Source organism: Sipha flava, unplaced genomic scaffold, assembly GCF_003268045.1.
Source record: "Sipha flava isolate LNK unplaced genomic scaffold, YSA_version1 70_pilon_pilon, whole genome shotgun sequence".
Lineage (NCBI taxonomy): Eukaryota > Metazoa > Arthropoda > Insecta > Hemiptera > Aphididae > Sipha > Sipha flava.
Window position 1 is genome coordinate 1,382,424 of NW_020273610.1, and position 16,587 is coordinate 1,399,010.

General features: G+C 25.7%; 1 protein-coding gene across 6 annotated transcripts; it reads left to right on the forward strand.

Annotated features, from left to right (window-relative positions):
* Positions 1 to 1,297: 1,297 nt before the first annotated feature.
* Positions 1,298 to 16,348, forward strand: LOC112692146. 6 transcript variants are annotated; one of them, XM_025566713.1, is made up of 12 exons: positions 1,298 to 1,390; positions 5,419 to 5,475; positions 5,578 to 5,685; positions 6,707 to 6,797; positions 6,890 to 7,009; positions 10,805 to 11,006; positions 14,289 to 14,362; positions 14,451 to 14,543; positions 14,898 to 14,969; positions 15,307 to 15,422; positions 15,628 to 15,700; positions 15,887 to 16,099. In XM_025566713.1, exons 4-12 carry the CDS (start codon positions 6,717 to 6,719, stop codon positions 16,097 to 16,099), a joined length of 1,044 nt encoding a protein of 347 aa, XP_025422498.1. In that variant the 5' UTR covers positions 1,298 to 1,390; positions 5,419 to 5,475; positions 5,578 to 5,685; positions 6,707 to 6,716. The 6 variants fall into 6 exon arrangements, with proteins under 6 accessions (XP_025422498.1, XP_025422500.1, XP_025422496.1 ...); XM_025566711.1 differs by lacking the exon at positions 1,298 to 1,390 and having other exon boundaries at positions 5,387 to 5,475; positions 5,544 to 5,685; XM_025566715.1 differs by lacking the exons at positions 5,419 to 5,475; positions 5,578 to 5,685 and having other exon boundaries at positions 1,310 to 1,390.
* The last annotated feature ends 239 nt before the right edge of the window (positions 16,349 to 16,587 follow it).

The following is a 16,587-nucleotide window of genomic DNA, read 5'->3' on the forward strand; positions in this document are numbered from 1 at the left end:
GAATTAAATATAAACATTTACGTTTATGATAATTGTCTACTTATAAGTGCGTTTATAATTCAATTACATTGTATTATTAAACAATAAATCCTGAAATTCAAGTTTATTTTTCCAACTATTATAATTTATACTATATAAATAGTTGTATATTAATAATCAATAAAATAAGGGATTTGTTAAAATAAGTGTTAAAATGAATACATAATGAATATGAAAATGTATATAACATTGAAAGTCTTTATAATATTTATGTACTCACAATAAATAATTAAGAATAAAACCACATGCTTACAAAGTATATTGTTATTTTTTAAAATTTTAAAAATATTTTACTACTTCAAAGAACTTATATTATGATTTATGCTAAACTTTATCACATTTTTATCGTACATTTAAGACATTTTACATTTGCTTTCTCTACTCTTTACGCTTACTCAACAGTTAATACATAAAATGCAGTATAAAATATACATTTTTATATTTAAAACGGTATTATAATAAAATTCTACTTTCTATAACTTTTTTAACACGACATAATATTTAGGAATGGACTGCAGGAAGTATAATTTGTCAAACGAAGCAAAATAATGTTTGTGAGGTATATTTTAAGAATATATTTTGAATATTCTTTATGAGTTCAAAACAATATTTATGGAACTATTTTCTTTAGTCCCTCCTCTTTCTATTTAGATTCATTATGTTGCACCATTGACCAATGAAATTTATATGAGTTCAAGTCCAAATAACCTGATGTTCTCTTTCCCACAGATTGCATGGTATATATAGTCAATATTATTTAATAAAATAAACGTATAGGATTTTAATTAAAATAATAAAACATGAGCAATGATTATAGAGAAGTTAATGACAATAGTGGAGCTCACTCATAAAAACTGAAAAAAATGGATGAAATACGTATATGATAGAAGGATGGACACGATTAACATAAAATACTTTGTTATAATTTATAATATATAGTAAGCATATTATAGCATAAAATATATGTCAAGATTGATAAAAAAAACGTTATAAATCTTATTGCAATTTTTCAAGGATTTCGTATACCGAGACAATTGATTGTTTTACTTACGTTAAGAACGTCATAGCAGTTGAAGGTCAATATTGACCAAGAAAATAGCATGCAAATTGTAATCACCAGTTATCTTGACTGCTGTAGACTATTGCGTAGTGACTACATTTTATACAATTTATCACAAAAATTGATTTATTTTAAGCAAGTGAGATTCATTCAGTCTTACAATTCAATTACATATATAATTAATCATTTAATTATTTGTGTGCAGTCAGGCATGTAATTTAAGGAAGACGGTAGGAGCGATCGTCCTTTCCTCAAATATAATTTTATAGTAACTACGAATGAAGATATACGGTAAATAAAACTTTATTGCACTTAATTAAAGCCCCAATCATATTGAAGAAGATTAATCTTTCTCGAAAAAAAAAATAAGAACTTATTTATAAGCAATAACACTAATAAATAATTAATATTTAGTTACTATTGTTTATTAATAATTATAAATTAGATAGAAGTAAAGTGGTGTAAAATAAATACTCTGAAAGTATTTGGTGCATTTCTGTAATCATCTTAATTTTCATAGTTGTTTAGAACTTATTACGGGTTTTGTATTTTAAAATTAATTATTACTTTAAAATTATAATAGTTTGTTTCCAAAAATAGTGAGTTACTTAAAATCTATCGTTAGTATGTTTACGATATTTTGCATCTTTAATGTGTTTAATGGGTTTATTACACCCCACAATTTTTTTTCTTTTTTATTTATTTTAGATAAAAATGTTTCAACACACTTAGTGCTATTATAAGTTTGAGATTATTATAATTATATAATTATGTCTACGTGTTTATTTGTTATTTGTATTAATATATATTTATAATATTTGTAGTATTGATATTTGATTTTATAATTAACTTTGATAATGGATATAATTAGGTTATTCTTAATTTAAATACTGTTGTTCGTTGTAAGAGCTTTTAAAACCGTTGACAGAAGAAAGATAATGAGACAAATTAGTGATTTTAAATTATATATAAAACTTGAAAGAGTATCGGCAATTTTGTGTTCCGTGTATGTGTTTTGACTTTTGGTGGTTTCTGCATATGATTTACAGGTCGGAATTAACACTATCGTAGACCCTAAGCCCCTAATTCTTACAGGGCCGTTATCCAGTATTCAAATGGTTAAAAAACCTTCTCTTAAGTTTTAAGCTTGTAAAAACAATAATATTTATAACATTAAAATCAAATTTAAACTTTTATTTAATAACTATTATAAATTTTTATACGATAAAAGTTTTTTACAAATGTTAAAAAATTCATTTTAATCCAAAACATATATAATATATATTGTCAAAAACCATAAAAAAATTTTTTTATACTAATTTGCATACTACAAAAAAATCGTAGCCACACATTTTTGTAGACCCTAGGCACAGTGCCTATAGTGCCTATGCGCTAATACAGCCCTGTTAATTTGGTTTTAGACTGGGCATTGAAATCAGAGTTTTTGACCGGAGTGACTTTTGGAACTGTTTTTTTGTGAAGAGCTTTGTAAACTGGGTATCCTTTGTAGTTAGCTGTATATTTCTCATTGCAAAGAGCAAATTTTGCAGGATTGTGACGGTCTTTAGAACACTCATTCGTGGGATTAATATTACCACACTTACCACAATTAAGTTCGTGGTGGCAATTATTTCTTGTATCTTCGTAGGATTGACAGTTATGATACTGTGGAGGACCATGTTTCTTCTTATGTGGTTTCTCAATCGAGATTTTGGTATTGAGTAGTGACTTAATTTCGAGAATGTCTTTGTTATTGTCCTGTGTTAACATATCCACAAAGAGTAAGGATAAAGGATATTTGTTTTTATTTTTGACGTTGTATATGAATTTAACTGAGTGTCCCAATTCAGCTGAAGCTTTAATAATGTCATTACTTATGGTGGAAAAGTGTAGGTTTCTGATTACGATCTTGTATATAAAGAAGTTGACGAGAAGTAAATGAATGAAAACTAGCATTAGTTTTGTGTAAATGATCGATAATTTTATTAAAGTTTTGGCAATCTGCTAGTTGTATGATGATATGTAATGGTGTTGACCTACAGGTAAAATCATATTGGTTGGTGATGTTGATTAATATCTTATTAGAGGCGGAATAGTAAAAAATATTTTTTTACATGGATAGGTGGAGCCGGGGACCTCATGTCTCGTTTAGTGTGAAACATATTCATTGGATCACCCTTAAGGTTGGTTAAAGACAAAGTTGTTGCTACGTCGTTATCATCAGTGGTGAGTAGGGCAAAACGGTTTGGTGAAACATAGACTTTGGTGTTTTTGTCATTTTGAGCTGGTGAAATTGACGAGGCTGACAAATTTCGTTAGAGGGTTTCGGTGTACGTGGTGAGGCGGAACCAGTATTCTGTGCAATATTCATCGTTATGATGTTATTATAAGTTGGAACTGATAGTAGCTATAATGGCCAAAATAAATTACTAATGAGCACGCATAGCGATAACAGAGCGAATATGATACAATGTAGTGTACGTGTGTTCATGATGAAAGTTACGGCAGAACAGTCCCTACAATTTAAAATAACAAAAAATTAAAATTATAGTTAAACTTTTATTAAAATTTAATTTCATAACAACTTGTTAATATAGAAATAATACAATAAAAATAAAAATAGTACAAACCGATACTTATTGTCTCCTACTATAATATTTTAACATAATAACGCATGGTATATAATATTTAATTGTTTTTTATTTAATTAAATAAATAAACTTTATAAGTTAATTTTCTCTTTTTAACCAATGATATATATTATAAAATATTTAAATTTATATGTTTATTAAAAGGTAAATTTGTGATAAAAAGTTATTTAGAATCCGTTTAAAAATCTATATAGTGATAAGTAGTTAATAACTCATACTATCCATTTTGTACCTGTATAATATTCTAAAGAGCTAAAATTTTTTTTATGTAAATGGTATATATCTTTACTGTTACATTTTCTATCCAATTTTAAGTGGTCATAGATTTTAGTCGTTTCAAATAACTTATGGAAGGTCTTCGTACCTCCTCCATTATTGTAAAATACTAAAATATATAAACTTAGTAATGAACACGACATTCACGCTTTAATTAAAACTATAGTTTAACGCTGAATTATTTATCGAATATGACAGTGGTAAAATAATTAAATAAATATTAAAAATAAAGAAGAATATATTACGTCTTATGTTGATATTTTAGTAAAACGAGAAGAGTAATAAATTAAAATCATTACTTTCACTTTTTCCACAATAACTGTAAAAAAAGTTTTATATTAGAATAAACAATTAAATATTAATTATTATAATATTATGGATCATATACTGTATCTAATTTAAAATATCGCAAATTTCTAAAAAAAATATGAACAATAATTTATGTGTTATATTTTCAAAATTAATTTATTATACTCGTAATATAAAGTAAAGATAATGTTAAACGATGAATAAATTAACTACCCTGAAACATTCATGTGTGTTCTTCATTTTTAAATCCTTTTAGTGTGAAAAATACGTCGTTGTAGTAAAATTATAATAATAATCATAGATTCATTAAAATCATGAGTCCAAAAATTAAAAACACAGTTAACTCATCTGAAGATACGAGTTTAAACTTTAAAATATGATTAAGATCAGTGTCAAATTTAGCAAGGGTACAGGGGGCTTAATGCACTGGTTACTGAGCTCTAAAAGGACTCTAAAACCAAAATATACAATTGAAAATTGTCTGCGTTGTTATTGTTTAAATCTTTTTTTTTTAAAAAAAATTTACCTATTAATTAAGTATTTAAATTTTGTTTTCAGTTATTTATAATATCAACATGTATTAAATTAATATATAAATGATATGTTGAGCCAATTTTTTTTAAGGGACTTCCAATTGATATTTGCACTCCGGTCTACCGGTGAATAGGATTTTAAACTCTTCTTGTACTAAATGACAACCCAAATAATAATAAAAAATAATAAATAAAAACCCAATGACATTAATTCCATAAAGTGCATTATACAATAAACACCCCAATCAATAATTATAATGTGTCATTTATCGTTTAAACTTTGCATATTATTTACCTTGTCTTTAAATAAAACAATAAAACAGCGCGTACTTAGGAATAAAAAAATAATACGCATATTATATAATAAAATGAATAAATGGTAGTCAAGTTAAATTATAATCATAACAAGTATAGTGCGACGTTACGTTCGTGGCAACATGCTCCATAGCGTTTTGCAACTCGGTAAGACGTTTCATGTACACCGCTCGTTCGAACTCGTTTCGCCAAAAAAATATATACAATGTGAATTTATTTTGTTTAATAATAATAGCAACGACGATAAAATAATGGGAAAAAATGAGGATGTCACGAAATTCGCAAAAAGCACGTTAGTATACGAACCTAAACGGATCATGTCACTATGACCTGTATTCCGTTTATTATTGTACAATATAGACACAGTACCGATGCTTTTGCTTATTGAATTCAGTGCCAGGAGCGTTCGTCGTTGAAAGTTCAATTGCAATATTCCGTGAAACCCCTCGATCGTCTGTTGTGATTATTGACAAGGGCGTGCGTACGTATACACTTTACACAGGTAAATTTAGTTTAAAAAAGTAATATATTTCATACTTCACATAAGTCCATAAAGCTGCACTTGTTTTTTTTCATAAAATATATGCAATATTAAAAGTGTATGAACTCGTACAGAAAATTTTAACCAGGAATATCACACTATTATTTTGATACTTAGAGAGTATTTTTTTCCAATTTCAACGGACTATCGAAATACAAAATTCGTAATCAATATTACTAAAAATAATATATGTTATGTTTAATGAAAATGTTTTTACGCTATTTGTAATGTTGATCCACGTGAACAGATAATATTATTTAGAATAGTAAAATGACTTAAGATAACTCTAACAGTATAATGTATTATAACAGAATATATTATTTATTCAAAAACTTTTTACTAACATTGGCATTCAAAATAAGTAATAATTAACTGTTTTTACAAATTTAAACTGTATTATCGTGTTTTACAGTCTTGCGTATAAATAAAATAGAATCGAGTGGCGATTGGCAAACCGTGATCCTAAATGGCTGGGGTTCAACGTTCATAATTAAAACATTAACGACGAGATCGCATGATAATTATACGTTGCATTTGTTTAATAAGACACCCGTAGGTCTCACTACAGTACTTGTCAACAACTCATATGTAATGTTTGGGCGAGAATAAGAACCACGCAATACATTCGTTCCCGTAACCCGCTGAACCGTTAATTCGATTTTCGAGGTTAACCGTAATTACTTTACCCACCTATTCAATAAGAATCAATCGATCCGCCGCCGACGTTTGGACTATTAATTGTGTAATAAAAACGTTGTCAAAACCATATTTGTTTCATTGAATTCAATTGACTGCGCCCGAAGTTCTATAAAAAAAAAAAACAAAAAACCGTGCACATCGATATCCTCTTGTTCGCACCCGAGTACAGGACATCTGATCTAGTGTCGTTCTGGGTACCGTCGCGTTTATTACACACCGGCCGTATTAACCGTTCCAGTAATATTCGCAAAACATTTTGTGTTTAATTTTTTTGCCTGCGTAGTGACAGCACGATGCCTGATGAAGAACGTCACCATTGTTCTGCGGACAAAGGCGGCGAATCCGCGACGCGCACATGTGACGAACAGAAAAATGTAAGTTGAAATCACAGAGAGAGAGAGAGAGAGAGAGCGTCGGTCAAAATGCACTGGGAAAGAATACGTGTATAGAGCGTATATTTTTACAGATCCTCTCAAAGGTGATAGACGATTATAATCCTTGGGGAAAACCGGGTCACGGTGCTCCAAACGACGATGGACTACGGAAGAGAAAAATATTTACAGAGCCTCCGACTTCTCCATGGAAGGTACTCGTATATAGTAATTAATACACAGCCCAACTTCTGTGTGACAGTTAACAAATTATAAATAAATAATAATCATCATTGAACATCCATCAGTTAAGCTGATCATCCATCAGTTAAGCGTTTGGAATCGCGTCATGAATGCCACAGAGCATACGAATTGTGAATCATATAAATAGATTATAAGCAGGGATAGGATATGTATGCAATATATAGGATTTTTATGCAATAAAAAATTATAAAATATGCAAAAATATACATTTAAATTTTTATAAGATAAACACAAAAATATAGTTATAAAAAAAATAACATATTTATTGAAATACATCAGTGGTTGGCTGTTTGTCTTAATATAACATAATTAAGAAATAAAATAAAATAATATAAAAAAAAATTTATGTTTGATAAAAAAATCAGGTTTTAAACTTTAACAGGGCTAAAATTAAATAAGAAAAATTAATTATGAAATATACTATAAAACCGAATGATAATATTTTCGGAACACTGAGTCACTGAAAAAAAAAAGATTAATGTTTATTTCTCCATAACCATAAGTTTATTGTTATCAATAAACATTAACCTTTTGTTTAATCAATTACCGCTCAAATTCTTCTTATCAAAAAATATGTATAATAGTATTTTTTTTTCATATATTATCATTAAACATTTCTATAAATATTTTCGTCTGATGTAAAAAAAACTGCATCACATTACGATAAAGTAAGTATTAACAGATTATTTAGTATTAAATAATTATATTACAATTATTATTATAATACATTATATATTGTATTATATTATAAATTATTTTCATACTAATTATTATTATTTCATTATATTATTATATAATTTGGAGGAATATTGCTTATACTTTTTAATTAATTCCTATTAATTTGAATCCACTTACTGTGGAGAAAAATCGTTTGGATAAAACCGTAAATGTACGATTAGGTTAGGTTAGGTTAGTTCACCTAACCATACGAAATTTTTCCAGCGTTTTATACGGAGCTACATTGTTACGTGTTTTAATTTACTTGATACATTTTTATTCAAGATGGTTCGTAACTATATGCGCAAAACAAATCGCCAATCGTGGGACGAGAATTCAATGTTATTAACTTAGGAATATTTAAACATGTTTTATTAAAATGTTGTTTTCAAATTTTGTTATGTACCTAGTTGTATACGTGGTAAAAAATTACCCTACAAATGTTATTAATAATATAGCAAAAGCAAAAGGTTAATTGAATTATTATTTTATTATGTTTTTGTAAAATAATTTAATACCGATTATATTTCTACTATTTTAGATCATAAAATAATCATATGGTTATTAATAGACTAATATGGTTTTACCCTACTTATGAGGCAAAACAGTATTTTAAAGTATTTTCAAAATTAGTACTTTTTTTTTAAGTTCATGTTAAGATTTTTTAAAAATTCTTAAATAATATTGAAGCTAACATTATTTTTAATATTTTTAACGCAATCCAATTTAAAATTCTTAAAATGTTATAAGTTCTGAAATCCTTAGAAATTGGTAGTACGATTCTGATCCCTTCCCCTACAGTAGCTATTATAAAATGTGTTGCAATTTTTTTTTAGTTTTTATAAACGTTTTTTTGATTAATACTATTTGATGGTATACCATTATAATAATCTTTACTCTACTTTCCAAGAAAAGAAGTTTATCTTAGATTGTATTTATTGTAACCAAAAGCAATCTTACAACGAAGCCATAAGTGCACTACTTACGTTCATTATTTTAAAATATTTTGGTGTGTGGAATTTGATGTGAAGTAGCAATATACGTAAATTTCAGGTACTGATAAGATTAATGATTTAAATTGTTGCGAGATTCAAGTATAAATGAAGACAAAAAATGCGTTATTATCGTTAAATTTCAATGCATAATATGCACTGCGTATCCGCTGTCATTCAATTTATGAGATGTTGCCATCGACGTCACAGTATTATTATTAACTCATATCAGTTGGCTACGTGTGAACATAAATACAGATAAAATAGCATCTCGACTTCAGACACATAGATTTTTAAAATCTATGAGCTTCTTTGCACGATTCTGTTTATCATTGTTTTGCCGTTTAACAATTGGTTATGATTTGATGTGATATTGATTAGAAGTGTATATTTCTTAATGTTAATTTGCATTTTACAGTTTTTAGAACTGTGTAAATAATTCATACTGAACTATTATGCAACAGGTCTATATTAGATTACAATATTATCTAAAAATATTTTTAATGGGAATTGTTATTAACGTATATTTTCAACAGTGAGTTTTATTTAACCACGAATCAAAACATATTAATAATGTATATTTGCGTACCTTATCCAAATATTTTATTTATTTAAAAAATAATTTAAATTATAATACCTTTGTAGATATTCAGATAACAATAATATGTGTTTATCTTTTATGCACTTTATACTTAATTTAATGGTTTATACAGTTTTTTTGAAAATGCCAAATTAAATACGTGTTATGTAATTTAACATTTATAACTGAGTATGTGTAATTTCATTTTTTTTCTTTACACATAAGCTAATAAGTATTAAGTATATAAAATTTATGAATATTATGTTAAGGAATATACTATGTTCGTATCAGCTATACAAATAAGTCAGTGTCTTAAACTTTTTATCATATATTTGAAAACGATGGTTTACTATAGTGTTTTTAGACGTTCTTTGAATTCTCTGTGATTATAAAAATAAGTCAAAAAAAATCTCAAATGCAATGTGTAGTATTATAGTTTTATACAGTGAAAACGATTAAAATCTTGAGACAGATACAATTGTATTAAATAAAATGTAATCTTCAATATTACAATGATATAAGTAATTTAAAAAAATGTCTAATACTATTATATAAAGGTTTATAATTTCATAAAAAGCGACAGAAAATTATTACATGAGAAAAATGTACTATTCGTAAAAAAATGATATTGATGCATGTATAAATTATATTATATTATTATAATACGTGCATTATTCAGGCAATAAATCATAAATAGGTACTCAATGATTTTACAATATTATTGTACTACAAATTGCATATCATTGTGTACCATGTATTATTTTGTATTGTTGCCTCGTATTATATGTATAATGTAAATAAATAAATATATATCATTACTGTTCTATATTAGATATATTTATTAGAGGGTAAAAATGTTATTGGTAATAATATTGAAATAATTTTACATTAACACATTATAATAGTTGTTCTGTAATACGTTTTTAGTAGAAACTAAATTATTTATTGGAATGTGAGTATTTTATAAATGTTTTATGAATAAATTGAATAAAACAAATGAAAAAAAATTAACTACACTTGCTTATATGATCATACGTAATAATTTTTGTTTATATAAAAAAATTTTTTTATTGAATTATTGAAAAATTTCAAATTAATGAACTACAAATGCGTTGAATTAGTAGGTAATATTTGAAAAGTTAAAAACCTCAATAAACTTGAGTATTACAGACGTTTATAATATATAAATAAATAAATATTATATTTTCGAGAAAACATTTATCATCCTGAAACATGTTATTATATTATCATTGTTGTATTAATAAAATGTAAAAACTTTTGTTTCTAAGCAAGCTATTAAAGTAATGTGAGGCATCCGATATTTCGTGACAGATATTACGTTATTCAAGCGCAATTAACATTATGTATTGGTTTAGTATTTAGGTTTTATATTATTTTATAGCGTAAAGATTTTATTCAGTTGTTGAAATCGTGTTGATTGCCAAAAAAATGTTTAGGAAGTTAGTAATGAAGTGACGAAAATGGGACGACCGGGAGGCGGTGCGCCTTTGAAGACATCGTCTGGAAAAATCAAAAACTTTCGGATTGAAGATCCTCAGCTAAGGTTTCAATTTCACGCTCCTGATAGGAACATTGTTGACAATGATTTAAGATACAGAATTCCACTGAAAGATCAAAGAATGTATAAAATGGAATTGGGTGAGCATAATAATAATTGTTAATAATATATGATACGTATTTGTTTACTGTGCGGTAACATTACGACGACGTACAAATTAATTAGCATTAAACTTATTTTTTAAAAGAAAGAAGTTATTTTCATCAACAAATATATCACAAACGACTCAATGGTGATAAAATAATAATTAAAAAAGTAATAAGTTTGTAGTGTTAATTAATTGCAAACATCCGTCACATAAAAATCGTGTGACTGTTCTTCAATACTTATTTTATTTTTTTCAATAAACACTTCACGGTATATTTTAACCCTATTTGTTATTTATAATTTATTGACATCAAGGAATATATTTAGGATTTTATCTGCTTTTATAAATTATTTTTTTTATCAAATTTTACCATTCACAGTAATACACAACACTAAATGCAATGACAAATGGAAAGTTTGCACTGGTGTGTTAGGTGTTATGTTAACCATACTATTAAAAGTGAGCTGCAAGTGCAATTAAATCTTAAGTTTAAATTAAATTTGATATTTATTTTATTACAAATCATTAAAAGTTATAAAGTAAAAACAATTAATTAATTTTTAATCTCATTCGATATTTGCAAATATTGTCGTAAATATACATATAATAAATATATATTACTATGTCAACAAATTATAAATATATTTGTAACATCATAACTATATTTGTAGGTTAAAATTATCTGTACATATGATATAATTTGGCAATTTATAACAGTTTAAGCAATAATAATATACTCAAAACATTGATAATATATATTTTTCCATATTTGACTGTAAATAATTGAAAATTTCTTCTTAAAATCTTTTTCGTATTATATTTACGTTAATTACATGTGACTAAAATAATTGTTAACATCGCATTTATTTTTTTATATTTAACTGTTATCTATGTATTCGTCATATTAGACTTAACTTATTTCAAGAAAAAAAAAATAAAAAAAATACTTAAAGAAATATTATCAGTTATCTTTATTGAGTCACCAATAGCTGAAAATAATTTCCGAAAATAAATATATTTATCTGGTTAAAATTTTTATTTTATTAAATATTTTTATATTATTTGAGATATTATTACATTTAATAGTTCATACATTAGCATAGTTGTAATATTGAAGTTTATTTTAAAGTCAACTATTTTTATTGATATAAAATTATATGTTTATTATTTAAAATCAATTAAAGTATCGTTAAAGAAAATAATAATTTATAGTTGTCAGAAGTTATTTCTAAACATAAAATAAAGAGTGCAACTTATGTAATAATAATTTCATAGTATTTATAATAAAGATATGGTTAGCATACAAACATACCGGATGTTTACAACTATCTAAATATTTATATATCTATATTTTGCGTCACATACTATAATAGGCGATACAAATATTAAATTATGTTTTCTTTACAAATGTTATATTATGTTATGTTATATTAAAAAATTTTATATTATATTTTATTTTTTAAATAATTTAAAAAATGACTAAAGAAAACATAAGTTATATTGCAATTAGTAAATCTTTGTGGTGTATCGAGTCATGGTATTTATAATAATGCAATTATTATACAGTTTAAAACATTATTATTTTATTTAAAAACAATAATATAATAATTCTTATGATAGTATTTTTTATGTTAAGTTGTAATTGTATCTAAAATCATTGCATTCTTAACTTGTTATTACTGTAAAATCATAACAATCAAAGTCAGGTAAAAAAAAATGTATGTAAATATAAAATGGAATAAAATTCGGTTAAATTATTTCCATTTATTAATTAGTACTTAATACTGAATATTATAATTAACTGATTACACTCTGCCCTCGCCTGTGAAGTTAATTTCAATGATACCTTATAATGTAGACATACAACTCCAACTTGGTGCATCTTTCTTAATTCAATTTAAACATTTTCCTAACCTTGTTTTATTTACACGAATATTCTCCATGTTCGGTTTTAAATCTTTAGTCGTACTATTATGTATCAAGGAGATATATGACGTACATTCATAATTAAGTAGCATTAATAGTCAGGTAAAATGTCTTGAAATGAAATTTAGTAACTACACGAACAAATAAAATTATCGAGACGCGTGACGTGAAAAATACAACCAATAATACTACGTCATGTTTAAATCATATAACGTATAAAGTCTACTTATTTTATAGTCCAATACAATATTATTAATATCTATAATTTCGGTTATATTATTTACTAAACATTCCATATCATTATATGCTTATATTATGTATTTTGTTTTATTGACACAAAGCGATAAAATTCTTATCTATGTACTTCGTTTCCATATTTAACTATGTTCAACAACAAAATGTTATGTCATTATATGCAAATTCTTACTTATTAAATTAATAGTTCTACGAAATATTTCCCCGGTGGCACTACAATAGAATCATTGTTAACTCTTAAACTAAAATATTATTTTGTTTTTAAATTACGATTTAATTTTTTTTGCTGTATGGTGAGAAAAATATTCATACAATATAAATATATAAATAGTCATAGCTATAGCTTAACGGTTAAGCCTTAACCCGATGAGAACAAAATAAATAAACGCCTGAAAATTAATAAGCATAGGCAAAAAAACAACAAAAAAACGTTAAATATTAATTTGATAACAAATACAAAATTGAATTTCATTATATCCTTTTAAACTTATTGTCTAATAATCTGATCAGTTAATAATACTACCGAATTTCCGGTTTCGTTAAAATCAATTGAAATATCAGTGTTTAAAATCATAGCCTTTATTCTATGCGAATTCACATCAATGATGTGTAGTTTTTTAATTCAATAATTTATAATGTACTAAATGATGTAAAATGACTACTTTTATTATATTTTTGAATTGTTGAAGCAATATATGCATTTTTAAAAATATAATGTAATTGAAACAATACTCATACATTTATAAACCTAAACATGAATTAATTACATCCCATGCCTGATGTTACACATAAAAGTAAATTGAAATTATAATTTCACCATAATTATAATAAGTCAGAATCAATTAATCCACTACTATACTGGTACAGAATAAATAATTTTACAAAAGAATTGAATATTATTTATATTTTTTTTTCGAACGGGGCGTTGTGTATGCGATTTAATATCAGCGAAAATCTATATTATCGTTATTCAAATGTGGTTGCCTATCTCAAAACTCCCGGTATTGTTATAATGTTACTAATACCATTAATTTAAAATTATTTTAAAACCAATGTTAATACGTGTTCAATTTTATGAAAATATTATTTTCAGACGAAATGGTGAAGGAAAAACAAGAAATAATCGAGGAGAATCGCAAAAAAGAAATGATTCGAGACCAGCAATTGGTAAGTTCTATGATTTTTTATACATCCAAATATTCTCATAAAATATGTTCATGTTGACTGATTGGGTTAGTTGTAAAATTATTATTAGAATTTGATCGGAGATCCCTGGGGTACTCCATGCCCAGGGGGTGTTATTTGGAGAGATCCAAAAAGTATTGGAAAAAACTTCTTTCGCTCGTTGGTAACAATATTTCAAAACATTGATAAATATTAAACATTTTAAAGTTCAAATAATTTCTTTTTTTTTTTTGCTTGATCAATATTTTAAGCTTTTTGCTTTAAAACTATTTTATGAATTATTATTTGTAATTTTATTTTGATTAACAAATAAAAATGTTAATATCTAATACATAAACTTAAGCTTAACATAGCTTGAACAAGCGCTTATGATTTGAACTATATAACTAATTATAATAAAGTAATAACAATATATATTATATTTATATATTTGCATGGTAATTATTAACGTATAGCTCTTGCACAGCTTATGACGATCGTTTACAAAATAATTCAATTATTGTATTTAATTTTATAGGGATACGTGGATGGCAGTATATTAAAATTGGGATCACATCCAAATGACAATAAAGAAAGCACTGAAGACATTGTAATACTTTTATAAAAACGTATTTTAGAAATCAATTTAGTTTAAAGAATATTATTTGCCACTTTAATTTTATTGTAACAACATAATTCCATCTCATCCTTTTTTGGAAGATACTTAATTAATTTTTTATTTTTAACAATTTGATTCTTAATCTTATAAATCGAAACCATATAATTTTGTTGATAGAATACGTTATACCTAAAAATTGTTCAACATATTTTTTTTGTTCTGTACTTTTGTTACATGTATATCATAAAAAATTGGAATATTTATTACAAAATAATATGTTCAATTAAAATCAATAGGGTTGATTAATTTTAAGTTGTTATATCCGTAGGAAGCAGTGACTGGTGGTGTAGAATTAGCTCCGTTACTTGCCGCAAGGAGAAGACAAAACTCGAAATGGCCTTTGCACACAAGCGACGTCACAAAAATATACGACCCTAAATCTAAGTAAGTTGTGTATATTTTAAACACGTACATTTAGAGGAAAATAAAAAGATTAAAAAAATCGATGTATTTTTAATTGTCAAGTTCGTATAATTTTTCATAAACATAATGCACTACCAGTGATTTATAAATATACAATATTACTTTTTATCAGTGGAAACCTAATGAGATCCTTCAGTAATTTACTAACATAATATAATATTTACAGTTTTTGGATCGATGAAAGAGAATACCACAAGTTTCTTGAGAAGCAAATAAGTGGACGTGAGAAACGTAAGCAAGTAAGTAATTCGTTGATGTGCATTACATAAATACTAATTAAATAAATTGACTTGAAGAAAAATATATTATTATCTGAATCTTAGTTTCTAACAATAATAACTAGTAAAATCCAACTAATCACTGCAGAGTACAGTGTTGTAGAGTCTAAAAATATTAATAATGACGATTATTATGTCCGATTTTAGCATGAGCACGAAGAAGAAATTCAAGAAGGACAAAAACATTACGAACATTGGAATGAGTTTTGGGGTAAACCTGGTGGTGGAGCACCGAAAGGGACAATGAGACAGAAAGAAAATCTCGAGTACATTCTTTATCAGTTGCCGGTCATCAACAGGTTAAAAGAAAAAGAGGAGAGAACCAACTGCAGCGATTGTAAAAAATCGCCAGAAAAATAACGCAATTCTTTATAATTTATCTCGTTATTGAGTTGCAAATAGTTTACTAACATTTTATGTAACGTAAAATTAAATAATTTTTAGATGGTCGAGTAATCATATTTGGAAATCCAATTTTTCATTACATAAAAAATAAATTTTAGGGCACATACTGATTCGGTTACGATTCATAGCTATCAAATGTATACAATTATAAATTAATCACTAAATAGTGTTAAAAATCAAATTAGGAATCAATTATTTATGATTATACATCACATGTATCAAAGAAAAAATAATATATTTTTACAACGTGTTTATGTAAAAATAATGTTTGTTCATTTAAACACGTATTAAAATGAATGTACAATAAGTTTTTTCAATTTATTTCAACGACTTTTCACTTTATAAATTCTGTACAATACTTGGAACGCAATATAATTACAAACAAAAACAAAGTACCAACGTTTTATGATTTCTTTTCTTTTTTTGTTCGTCAAAAATGTCAA